Source organism: Oryctolagus cuniculus, chromosome 3, assembly GCF_964237555.1.
Source record: "Oryctolagus cuniculus chromosome 3, mOryCun1.1, whole genome shotgun sequence".
Classification (NCBI taxonomy): domain Eukaryota; kingdom Metazoa; phylum Chordata; class Mammalia; order Lagomorpha; family Leporidae; genus Oryctolagus; species Oryctolagus cuniculus.
Genome location: NC_091434.1, coordinates 173,365,597 through 173,379,238, shown reverse-complemented (window position 1 = coordinate 173,379,238; position 13,642 = coordinate 173,365,597). Strand labels below are relative to the sequence as shown.

Genomic DNA, 13,642 nt, shown 5'->3' with positions numbered 1-13,642 from the left:
CTGATGGAGGTGGTTCTAAGTTGTCTGTCTCTTGTCCTAATACCACAGGGCTTCCAGCAGAAGTTCTCCTTCCACAGTAAAGAGATTGTGGCTATCAGCTGTTCCTGGTGCAAGCAGGCGGTAAGTTTGGGATGAAATAAAACAATGTGGGCTCATGTTTTATCAAAATAGACTTATGTCATTGTTTGAGTTCCTGTCTGCAAGTGGAAGTTTTATCCTAATTTAATGTGTTCCTTTTCTCATGGAGGATCCTTGGAGGAAGAAAGAGAAACTAAAACTATAGGACAATAGCAAATGATCTGGGAGAAACTATAGTGATAAATTAACCCCTTTATTTTATATACATGGGAACCTGGTATTAAGGATTGCAAAACTGCCTTTTGCTTCTAACCCTGGCAGCCAGGTTGAGGATTTCCCAGTCCCAGGCACCCTTTATTCCCTACTCCACTAGATGGCTGAGAACTCTTCTTATGGTGGGAAGTTGCAGCGTTAGGAACAAAGCAACATGAATCTTGTGAAAACCCTCCACCATGGGCATCCAGGCATTTTGGTTCTTCTGGCTTTGATGTGGGTGACCATTTAATATAGGGGTAACTGTTAGGATGAGAACAGTGGCTCTGGTATCTTTCTTTAGGTTGTGATATTGTTATAGTTATGTGTGTATGTTTACCGAATATACTCCTTTCATATATTTGAATATTTATATTCATTAGGATTTGATGTAATTTCCCCCATTTTTTCTTTTCCCCTTTATCTACATGTTCTCCCCCCACCCCTTTTTTTTGACAGGCAGAGTGGACAGTGAGAGAGAGAGACAGAGAGAAAGGTCTTCCTTTGCCGTTGGTTCACCCTCCAGTGGCTGCTGCGGCCGGCGCACCGCGCTGATCTGAAGGCAGGAGCCAGGTGCTTCTCCTGGTCTCCCATGCGGGTGCAGGGCCCAAGGACTTGGGCCATCCTCCACTGCCTTCCTGGGCCACAGCAGAGAGCTGGCCTGGAAGAGGGGCAACCGGGACAGAATCCGGAGCCCCGACCGGGACTAGAACCCGGTGTGCCAGCGCCGCAAGGTGGAGGATTAGCCTTTTGAGCCGCGGCGCCGGCATGTTCTCCCTTTTTTTAACATTTAATTTCTCTGTCCCAACCAAATGCTGCATTTTATTATTTGTTTGCTGGTGTGCTTGCTCTTTGTTTTACTAGATCATGTAAACTCTTAGTGGTTGACAGACTATGGCCTGTATGAGAAATCTGGCTGGCACCTACCTTTATAAATAAAGTTTTATTGGAACTGAGCCATGCCCAGCTACTTATGGGTTTCCTGGGACTGTTTTCAGGTTTATATATTGTCTGTGTTTACTTTTGGGCTTGCATGACAGATCTGAGAAATTGTAACAGAAGCAAGTGGACTCACAAGCTAAAATATATGCTATCTGGGCACTGTAGACAAAGTTTCCTAACCTTTATTCTAATCTGCCAGTCTACCTATTCTTTTGAATGACTGTGAATTGGGATGTATTGTCCCTTCATTGTACAGGGGACCTGAAGAGAAATGGCTGTGGTATTTCAGATAGGTTAATATCTTGCAGGAAACCTAATTTCCCCAAACATATCAGAGTAGACTACCCACCCAGGCTCTTGGGCTGAAATAGGTACATTTAGTTGAAATACAAGAATTTGACTTTTTGTGTATTTGACTTTTTTGTGTATCAAAACTATTTGAATTATGAAAATTCCGTAAGATTCAACCCAATACTTCCCTTAGCATAATTTTCCTAAACTCCCACGTGTGTGGAGAACCTGCTGTCACTAGCACAGACTCACTGGTCTGTGTCAACTTGCTGTGACAACTTGCTGTGTCAACATCCTGCCACAGGTTTTGTTACTGGTGCTTCCATCTCTTTTCAGGTGGTTGTCATGCAAATAATCTTTGCATTTCTGTTTAAGAACCTGTTCAAAAATACATGGCCATCCTAGTCCTTGAGTGGAACCCTAGATATCGGATATCAAGTCAGTATCTCCATCTGGGGAGGAAGGAGCTTATTAAGTGCTCAGATGCCCCTCACAATACCCATGTTGCTAGTTTCTCTGACCTGATGAGATCCTGCTGGTGGGACAGCAGTGAGCACTCCAATGGCTGTGTCTGCTCTGCCAGTGTAGCTATCAGGCCGGGTGAGATGGTGTATCCAGGATCAGTTAATTTGGAAACTCAATCCCACTCTACAGTGAACACACTTGCTCTGTTTTCATCAATCTGTAGTCCAATGTAATCACTATAAGACCGAGTTTTCACTTGACTGTTGCAATAGAGCTTTGATCAATTCCACGTATCTTTGAATTCCCCACATAAAGAAGCCAATTTTGCAATGACTACAAATTCAAACCATTTGAACACAAATTACTGTGGTGCTGTCCGTTAACAGTACAGGTAATCCTTTCTAGGATATTTGAGGTCAAAGAAACAGATAAATGACTCTCTGTGATATGGGAGAAAGAACACTGAGTTTGGGAGTTTGGTTTCATGGGTTCAGGTCCTGACGCCACCATTTGAAAGCTGTGTTATCTTAGACATACTTCTGAATTTATAGATTGGAGATTACTCAAGTGGGAATTAAATCGACATTGGTGGTCTCTGAGACCCCTACTATTTTAGAAGTTATGTTTTAAAAAGGCATTAACTGACGTTCTTCTATTTAATTGAAGATCACAAATAACCAATGACAGGGAGAATTATTATTTTATCATTTAGTATTTTATAATTAATTGACTGATAAGTAATTAGCCACTAGATCACTGAAGATCTTAAAGATGTGCAGGAATAAAAATCCCTCTGCTGACATTATTTAGGCTGACCATATATAGCAGTTTTCCACATAGTCCTAATTTAATTTTTGTCATTCCAATATAATTACTGTCAGCGACCCCTTTCATTCTTAAAATTGTTCCAGTTAAAATGATAAATTATGTGGCCACTTTAAGTTCTATATAAGCAGAAACTGATGTTAAATTTTTAAAAATCATTATGATTAAAACTTAAGTCTCTTCATTATTACATAATTTTGATTTTATGTTCACTAGAAAATAAATAGTACCACCCATCACCATCGCTCTATAGTTGCATAAAAGCTGACTGAAATAGTGATTGACCTAAGATGATCAGACTGAGTGTCATAGTAGTATATTGAGTTAAGCTCCTAATACTGAGGTATTAGGACAGTTGTTAGTCTACATTTACTTCCTTCCATTCAAAAAATAAGTGCTTTGGACTTACCAAGTGTGCTAGGACCATTGCATTTTTTTATCCAAATGTAGCAGAAGCAATCTCATTGTTGTTTGTTACCTCTGGGATTAACAACTCTCCAGAAGAGAGATCCTGCTGCTTTTCTGGCTTCTGTAAACTGGAAGGAGTACCTGCAAGATTTGCATCTATGGTAGAGAAAGGAGAGGCAGATGGTAGCATTGCCTTTCTGCTTGTCTTCATTTTCTTCTTGACATCCATCCTAATGAGCCAAGTCTGTGACCAGTACCCAAGTGAAGGGAAACACAACTATATCCAGTTAGGACTAATAGAACCCTCCAAGACTCCAACATCTTCATGTAAATACCCCATTAATCAGAAAGTTTTAGCTGGCCTTTCTGTGCTAATTTGAATTCTCATAATAATGATGATAAGTCTGTAAGCTGGAATAAATTCAAAATTTGGTCTCTGAGCTCCTGGGGTCTATTGGGTGGGGATGAGAAGCATGTGTCCTGCATGCATGCCTGGGTATGCCTGTGTGTATGCATATGGGAGTGTGTGCGTGTGCACCTGTTCCTTTTTGCTACAGCATTGCTCTTTGCCTTGAATCGCTTATTGGCCTGTTTTTCTCTTCAGTTTCACAATAAGGTGACCTGCTTCATGCTGCATCACATTGAGGAACCCTGCTCCCTTGGGGCTCATGCTGCTGTCATTGTCCCACCCACCTGGATCATTAAGGTGAAGAAACCTCAGGTAACTGCCGGGACCTGGTGCTGCTGGCCCAGTGCAGAGAAAAATTAACTGCTGCTTCTTGCTTTTCTCCCACTGATTAGACTTTGGGTTCCTACAGCCTCTGCTCACGCGGAACTAAGGTCCCATGCTTAGCTTCCAGGTTCATCCCATCGGCCCATCACTTGACTGTGTTGGGCTCTCCCTTGGAACCAGCTCATTGTCCTAATGAAATCAAAGTTCCAGAGCAGGCATGTGCCTCCCCCTTCATTTGATACTCTGTTTGATAGCAGCTCCCCTGGGTTATACTGAGTAGCAATGTTGGGTCCAGCTGATTCCTATCCAACTCTCTTCTCTGCCAGCCTGGTCATTCCCAAAGTGTCATTGTGAGTGCAAATTGGACAGCCGTCATAGTGTGGTTATGATTACAGTCACTCCAACCTGAAAGGCAGACTGTGAGCCACCATCTTTTTATGTAAACAAGTCCTGCTTAGAGAGTCACACTCTTCAAATGGAACGGTGGAATGCATTTTCTTAATACCTAATCTCATTCTGCATTCTCCTCAGTGTAATTCCTGATTCAGTGGGTTTGTCTTCAATATTCTGAGACACCTGGGTAGTTTCTCAACAAGATCATCATCTTTGATAGAAAAAGTTTCTGCCGTAATGCTATATGTCCTAGATAGTAAACTCTAAGTTACAGAATAGCAGACGTTAGTGCTACAGAGAGATTGTTCTTCCCCTAGGACACAGGTGCTTTAGGAAGTCTTACCAAATGCTGTATCTTTACAAGATGTAGTGACCTTACTTCCTGTGTTCTCTTTAGTGTTCATGCAATTTATTGTCATTGACCTAGTTATATTTAAAACCTGGCAGATCAGGGATACTATTTTGTGTTGTGTGTTTTATATAAAGTTTAGCCTTTGTTGAAGACTGTTTAGGAATAAATTTAGCAGGTTATAATCCATGGAAGTCCTTGGGAGATTTGCCCCAGAGACATGTACGATATGTACACATTAAAAAGTGGGAAGTCTATTCTTGCACTTAACATTTTGAGCCAATATGTTAAATGAGTTATCCAAGGTGACAAAATGGTAAATAGAGCCCTACTGTCTAGAATCTAAGTTTACTGAATTCCAACTTTGATTTTGAATCTCTTTAGCCTTTACACTTATTCATTTTTATTTTTTTTCCAAAAATTTAGTAATCTCTTTAAGACTTAATGTTAAATAGCCAGTTAAATTAGCATCTTCTCACTGCAAATTTAAATTATGTCGGGAAAGCTACATGATCCTTGCTTGGAAGCACCTTGCAGTATCTCAAGGAGACACCTGAAGAGGAGGGATTTATTCTGCTTTTTAAAGCTCAGTGGGATTTAGGTCACGAGGAAGGAGAGAGTAAACAGGCCGGAGAGTGGCATATGCTTGGGCACCAGGTTCAAAACTATATGCATGGGACAGTGCTACAAGTTTTACTGAGGCAAGGTTTATGTAGAACATGTGTAGAAGATGAACAGAGGCTACTCAGGCTTGATTTTGGAGGGGTTTTTGATACTTGGGATCTTTATCCTGAAAGAGTGACTTCCCTTGTAAGCAGAAGAGTGATTGCATAAAAATGGAATTTACAAGGCAAAAGTAGCAAGAGTGGGTAAGACGTCTTAACAATGTGGGATTGAAAGAGTAGAGATAGATCAACTAGGAAAACCAGAAGATGATGCTACTTTTCATGGAGATTGTTAAATGTACTGTTCTCGGCTGAGGATACCCTGTTTTGTAATGGAGACTTTCAAGCAGATTTAGAAAGATTATAATGAATTCTATAACCACCAACTTTTCTGCCTGTCTGATTCCATCCAGCCCCTTCCACTTCCCTTGGTAGTTTCTTTTCATTAATTAAACTCTTGATTTTGAGAGTCGCATGCAGCTTTAAGCAATGATACAGAATTCCTCCTGTGCTCGTGGTAACATCTTGCAGTATTACAGCAGTCTCACAGCCAGGACATCGACAGTTCTTGGTGAGAGACTGAGCAGCCTGTCTTGCGGAGGATCCCTTGTGTGACCTTTTCATGTCCATATCCATTTTCCTCCTGGCCTCACCCCTTCTACCCCTTCTCCTAAGTGGAAGTCCCTCCAATTTTCATCTATTGCTAGAGCATTTTAAAGTGAATCTTAGATAGTTTACCTTTTATTCTGCAAATATTTCATTTTACTTCTCAAAAAGATTTTAAATATATAACCACCCTACCTTCCCTCCTAAATCTGTATCTATGAAAGACATGAAATTTGTTCACTTTATATAAATAAAAATTATTTAAAAACAAAATGTGATGTACATACAAAAAAGATAACCACATACCCATTTCACGTATCAAAATCAATATTTTCTCCAAGATTTTTAATAATCTCAACTGTACCATTCCTACAGATGTTTTGCAATTTAGAACCCAAAGTCTCAAACCATCTTTTGTTAACATTTACTTCAAGGGTGTATGTGTGTGTGTGTTTTATTAACAAATTACTTATTTTTATTTGAAAGGCAGTTATGGGGAGGGAGGAGACGGAGAAAGAGAGTGAGAGAATGAGAGAATGAATATCTTCTATTTGCTAGTTCACTCTCGAAATGGCCAAAACAGCTGGGACTGGTCCAGACTGAAGCATGCAGCCTATATCGCTACCAGGTCTCCCACATGGGTGGCAGGAGCCAAAGCACTTTGGTCATGTTCCGCTACGTTCCCAGGCATATTAGGTGGGAGCTGGACCGCAGGTGGAGCAGCCGAGTCCAACCAACTCTCATATGAGATGCCAACATTATAGGTGGTTAGCTTAACCTGCTTTGCCACAATGCTGCCCGCCTTGTGTGTTTTAAATATGTAACAATATCGTTTCTTATTTTTCATTCTATTTTATTGTTGAATAAATTGGATCATCTGTAGAACTTCCCATATTTTTATCTTGGTTGATTGTGTACTTGGTGTGTTTTAAACATGATTTCCCTTATTGTCCATAATTCTTATAAACTAATATTGAGACATAGAGACTAAATTAGATTCAGGTTTTTTTTTTTTTAGGACTACATGGGCATTGCTGTGTATTTCCATTGTATTGCTGTCAAAAGAATGCAGTACCAGGTTGTTTAGCGATAGTGGTGTGAAGATTGATCAGTAGGTTTGGGAACTATCCTAATCCAGCTAAGGTGAAGTTTTCCCATAACGTTTCATTTAATGTGTTATCCATTAAGGATAATTGCTGACATCTTTATTTCATTATGGATTGTGAAAGGATGGTTTTCCAATTTTTACCCATCTCTACTTTTTATCTGTGATTTTTCCTTTATCGCCAACAACAAATAAATGAGAAATATTTATTTGGCTTTATTAATTTACAAAATATAACTTGATGCCTTAACAAACTTTACAGGTAGCTATGAATTGTTCTGGTGGTTCTTTCATATAGAGTATCATTATGAAATTACATAATTATGATTTATATATATATAATGTTTTAAGTCATTGTCATCATTATTCTTATGTTCATATAATTTTCTAACTAATTGGAACCACTTCCAGGTAGTTTCTGTGTTTGTTATGAGCCATGAGGTTTTTGATAGTTTCCTCGTTTTCAGGAATGATACAATGTCCATGTTCCAGGATCATCTTATGCATTCCCTGTCCATACTTGGAATGGACTATCTCTTTGAAGATTTTTGTTACTCTTAATGGGAGATGATATTTTCAATTTACAACTTTGATGCTAAAGCCTGAATTTATTATTCAACGTGTTCCTTTTACATGTCTTCTCTGATTCATAACACTGTAATAAGAAGAAGTAGCATTTACCAGTACTTCATATGTGTGAGGAACTATTTTAAGTATTTTGCATTCACTGTCTCATGTTATATCATAGTATGGGCTGGTATCCTGTTATTAACACTCTTCGGCTGAGGAAAGTGAAGCCCAGAGAAGTCAAATAAACTGCCCAGGACTATTTGTCATTAAATCATTTGAGATTGGGTTTGAACTCAGGAATTCTGATTCTGATTCTGTTAGCTAAATTCTTAATGATATGCCACACTGCTTTATAGTGTTACTGTAGCAAGCCTTGCTAGAGCAGGTGTTTAAAAAATTTTTGGCAGTCATTTCTGTGGATTCCAAAGCCACCCTGTAAGTCAACCAATGTACTATATTTAAAAGAACTGGTACATGGTGAGCTTGGTGGGTGGAGGGGGCAGCAGAGTAGAACTTAAGCATTCCAGCATTAAAGCCCAGACTGCCTGGGTTAAAATTAATAACCTAGCTCTGCCACTTGTTCATTTCTGTAATTTAGAACAGCTTCAAGCTTTCATTTCAAACTCTCCTGCCATCTATGAGCATTAAAAATAGCCAGAATTGAGAGAAGTCTTTGTATTTTGTTTTTAAATCAGATCATGGATTATGGGCAAGATTATAGTTTGCAGAGTATGGGGCATGGATGGCATGATGTTAGTGATGACTTGGAGGTAGTAATACTGGAAAATTCATGTGAGACACTGGGAAGTAGTAAGAAAAAAAAATTGGGAAAGTAGATGGAAAGCAGCAGAGTAAATAAATCCAACCTTGGGGATTTATATATATATTTATATATTTATTTATATATTAATTATATTTATATAATATATTTATTATAATTATATATTTATATATATATATATACAGACACACAGGTCTTCAAAAAGTTCATGGAAAATGCATGGAAATTTCATAAATATTATAAAAAACTATGCATGGACTTAAAAATATTTAGCATCAAAATAAACTTACCTTTTAATTCTACTTTTCTTTGAACTTTTTGAAGTACTCTTGTATCTTTTTCTGTGGATCTATGTGGGTTTCTATATTCTATCACTTGGCTTTAAAGGTAGATGATAAAAGATGATATTCTTAGTTGAATTATGTAAACATGTTTAATTAACCACATTTACAAATGCTATTACTGTATGCAGCAGGAGATTAAAAGATAATTCAGATGTGATCTATTTCCACAAAGAGTATGGGGAACATGCATATAACTATCTTAATCACTGGGCAGAGTGTGCATTCTGGAAGAGGAATTCAGCTGTATGGAAATCCTCAATAAAAAAGTGTCCTCCTGTTCCACTGGTCATCTTTAGGAGAAACACACTTAGGATGGTAGGAGGAAGGGGTCAGACAGGTTGGTGGAATTCGCAGTGGCCAGTCAGGGGTCTATCCAACCAAGGTGGAGAATGGTAAGTACTACCTAAGTTTTAAACCACAGTGGAAATATGAAGCAGGATTGAACAATTTCAGTCACAGGAATCAGGGTAGATTTTTTGGAAAATACACCACTCATGGTTTACCTGGGAGGATGTGGGTGTTGCCATTGGGAAGAGACATGAGGAAGAGCGGTGCACCTTGTTAGAACATGTTGAGAACAGTAAGATGGGTGATCAAATAAAGTGAGCTTTATTCACATGTTGTGTCTAAACGAATGTCTCCAGAGAGGAGTAGAGAAAATCTGTTTGCGTGTATTACGGCCAGGAAAAGGGGTGTTTAAAGAGGTGGAATTAAACCACATATTTTCCTTCTCTTAAAAGATGACTTATTCCTCAAGCAGCTGGGGAACTGGGGCTATGTGAAACTTGGACACTGAAGGGAATTAGGGCTGCCTGGATGATTTGCTGGGCTTCATCATCAAGTTATTTAGAGAGAGGAAGAAGTGAAAGGTGAAGAAGGTAGATGATTTAAAGGAATTCAAATAAAAGGAAAACCAGATTTTAAAAGCCAAGCCTGAATCTGTTGTCCAAGTTATATTTAATGTTACAGATTTCAGTGTTTCTCTTCTGGTCTGAAAATATTAGAAGAAAATATTTTGAGTAAGTTGAGTTAAAGATGTTCAAATACTAATGCAAGCACTTGGAGCTGATGGAGCAAGACCTGTGTTATGTGAAATTTTTGTGGAGTCTAGTTGACCAGAGTGAAAAAGCTTTCTCAGAAGTTATATGTCAAGGGACAAGACAACTTTTGGAAAAAGATTTTGCACTTGATCCACTGACTTTTCCAAATTGTTACTGCCTTGTAATTTTCCTACTAACCTCAGAGGATTTCAGTAGTCTTCTAGGAAGAATATAAAATAAGTCCTGAGTACAGTCCATTGTGACTCATGGTAGTAAGTTGGAATAAGGCCTCCTTCAAAGAATGAATGTTCTTAGTCTTTTAATTTATTATTTAGTTTGTAATGACATAATTAATAATACATATTCTCCATGTAATAAGTTATACTTTTCAGATAAGAAAGTCTCCTTTCACCCAGGCTGAAGATTATAAGTATCTTCTCATTGATACATACATATATACATATACACATTTATAAATAGTTCTTATGATGCTTTGACATGCGTGGAAATACACCCATTAAAAGAGATACAGAACTATTTTGCATATAATAGTATATTTATAATAAATTGCATAATTCTACACATCATGTTTTAAAACTTGTCCTTCCTAGTAAAAATATGAATCATGGGGAAAAGGCTATATTAGTACATTTGCTCTTAACGCAGTTTTTGAAACTGTTGTACATATCCCATGCTGTGGATATGTAACAGTTTATTTATTCACTTCCCAACTCATAGACATTTATGTGGTTTCTAATGTTCTTTATAAAAATAAAGCTGCATTCATTCTGTCCTAGTCCTGTGTAAGTTTTCTTTGTGCTAATCCATTAAAAAAAAAACCTTATGATTGCATAATTATCTTAAAATGCTAGAAACACATGACTTACAATCTCTTATTTTCCAAAGTGATGAACAGTATCTCTCAAAATTGCCCAAGTCATTTCCTTTGGTGAATTCCAAAGGTTAATTAGCTCCTCTTGTGATTTAGCTAAATGGGCTTAATTGGCATTCATTGAAACCCTGTCCTTAATTTTTGGAATGAGTTTTTTTTATTCTTGTCCATCTCAGAACAGCCTTGTTCCCGTGGTGCCCCTGGTGCAGGCAGAAGCAGAATGCTCTTAAATGGGTGAAATCATGCCTCTCCTTTCCTATTATGTATTAGAATTTTGTGTAGTCTCTGGTGGGGAAGATTTCTTTTGGAAAATGAAGTGATATATCTTCTTTTTAGATCTGTTATTATAATCAGTTGTTTGTGAGCCTATACCTTGAGAAGATCCCTGAAGATTAATGAGGGTAGTTGAGTTTCGTTCACAATTGAGTGAATTCATACCTAAGTATTTCTTTACAGTCCAGGAAGGAGTCATACTATGATAAGGATTTTGGTAATGGGATTATTTCTGTAGTAAAGTAAGATCGCCCTGATACCAGGTACAAGAAAACCTTAAGACCTCTGTTTTAGGTCTTTAACCAAATGTTGGGTACACTAAGTACAGGGGTTGATTATTAGAATCAGAAAAATGCAAAAATATCAGTGAAGGTATAACGTTTCCACTGGTTTGATAACATTGATCTAACGATCCTTATTGTTGCTCTTAGCTGCCCTTGATATAACAGAGATGCTTTGTTACAGAACATGGAATGAGTATTACAGGTTTCTTGACTATCTTACCAACAATAATATACAGTAATTTCTTGGCATAACTTCTACATTTTTGAAAAGCAAGCTGTTTTGTTTCGCTGACCTAGGCGGTGTAAGCAATACTGCAGATTAGCAAGGATAATGTCTTGTCATGGCCAAAACACATTCCCAATTCGCCTTCACATCCATCTGTTCCTCACTGAATTATGCTGCCTGTTAAAAATAGTTATATATTTAGACAGAGATACATATTTACACATAAATACAATGGAGGTTCAGGAATGTTGTGGTGTGATGGGAAATTCTATACTACTTATTTGTTGCTGTTTGCCTATCCGTAGGGCTCTAAGCTTACTCAGATCTCACATAGAGGTGCCCAGGTACTGTAAGTCAACTGCTGTGCTTGGTTTTTACCACTCGTCCTGTGAAGTAAGAAGGCCTTAGAATCACTTCTACTTGGCACTTCTGTGTTTTAAAAGGCTGTTTTGTGTATGTGCTCCCTATTTGAGTTGAGTTCCTTGCCTGCTCTGTTTTCAGACATCAACCTTTATTTTGATGTGTTTTCTAACTGTGTCCCCGAAACTTGTTTGATGATCAAAACCACCTGAAATACTATGAGTTCCCTGCTCAGACAAGTTCAGAAAACAATCTTAACCTGACCCAATTCTTAGAGATTAATTGTTGAGTCCTGTCTAGAACCAAAGTCCATAAAATGCTCCTGCAAGCACTTTGTGTCCTGTATTGTTCTTGGCAATAGATGAGCTCGAACTACAGAGAAGTAAGGAGGCAAGCCTTCACTTCCTAAACATAATTTCCCAAACCAGGAGGGTCCAGTGAGTGTTGTGAATCTAATAATTATTCATTATTTCGACAATGATTTGAGTGCATACTATGTGCCAGGCATTTGTGCTAGGTGCTGGGGATAATCATCTGTGAACGAGGCAACCAAGATTTATTGAAGTGCTTATCACTGGATGGATACCAAGCTAACTGCTTCACATACCTTATCTCTTTAAACTTCACAACTGCCCTGTGAGGTAGGTATTACTACCATCATTTTAATATTAAGCAACTGTTCTTTCCAAAGTTTGACTGACTTGACCAAGGTCACAGATATAGGAATAGAGAGATTCAGAATTCATACCATGTCTCACAGATGCATGCTTCTTTTCTTAAGAGACCTCTTACTCTACCCTGGTCTAAATGACTCTTTACTTTGCTCTTTGTCCTTCAAACTGGTTCTCAGCCTGGCTGCATGGTAGAATTGCCTTGGGAGATTTTACAAACTATTCTTCTGGGCTCCACCCCAAACAGATCAAATAAGTATGACATTCTGTAAAAGCTCCCTGGGTCATGCTCCTGTGCGGGGATGGTTCAGAACCATTGAGAGTGTCGTTAATTGATACCACATAGGTGCCAGTCCAATAGTCTCCAGCATTCTTCTTGAATCATTTGATTAAACTTTAAAGACTCCAGATCATTTTTCTTTCCTTTAAAGCAAACTAAAATTTATCCAAATATGGAAGATACTTCCATCATGTACACAAGACAGGGATATGTTAAAAGATCTGTTTAATAGGAATTTAGAAGCCTTGTTATCTATTTCAGGCTAAGTAGAGTCAGCAGTGAGTGGTGAGGACTCACCTGGGGTCCAGACCATCTGTGAGCTCCTGAATCTCTTTTCTCGTGAGAATCTGAGACCCCAAAGACACTTTTCTGTTAATCTGGTGGTTGAAGAAAGCCTTGGCACAGATGTTCATTATTAGAAGTTTCCCTCACCCTGGGTGAGACCACAAAGCAGTGTGGCCACAAGTCAACTTATGTATTTCTCCATCCAAGTAAATGTGAAATAAAAGCTTAATAGCCTGCCTCTTGCTGGTTTGGAAGCACTACAACATGTACTCTAGACTAAAGTCTATTTTGAATGCTCTGCAAAAAAAAAAAAAGTACACACTAAAAAGCAGAAGAATAGATGATAACAATTGGAATTTCTTCAAATGGGGAACTTTTAACTGTTCAAGCAATATATGTGTGTATACCAATATAAACGTCTAAGTTAAGAATTCTGCATTTCAGGTTTTCAGCACTTTGCTAAACACCTATTATGTGGTCAGTAATAGCTTGCCCTTGTGAAGATGCAGTCTATTTTATTGACT

General features: G+C 38.2%; 1 protein-coding gene across 13 annotated transcripts in view; it reads left to right on the top strand.

The window, feature by feature from the left end:
* DGKI (diacylglycerol kinase iota) overlaps positions 1 to 13,642 on the top strand; it is a 504,889-nt gene that overhangs the window by 248,939 nt on the left and 242,308 nt on the right. For 11 of the 13 annotated variants that reach the window (XR_007920530.2, XM_070071340.1, XM_051849034.2 and 8 more), the window contains 2 exons: positions 49 to 120; positions 3,866 to 3,982. Coding sequence is in view for 12 of the 13 variants with exons in the window: in XM_070071340.1 (XP_069927441.1) it covers positions 49 to 120; positions 3,866 to 3,982 (189 nt within the window). In the remaining variant the exon portion in view is untranslated. The remainder of the gene's footprint in view (positions 1 to 48; positions 121 to 3,865; positions 3,983 to 13,642) is intronic. The other 2 variants (XM_051849042.2, XM_051849041.2) reach the window with 1 other exon arrangement.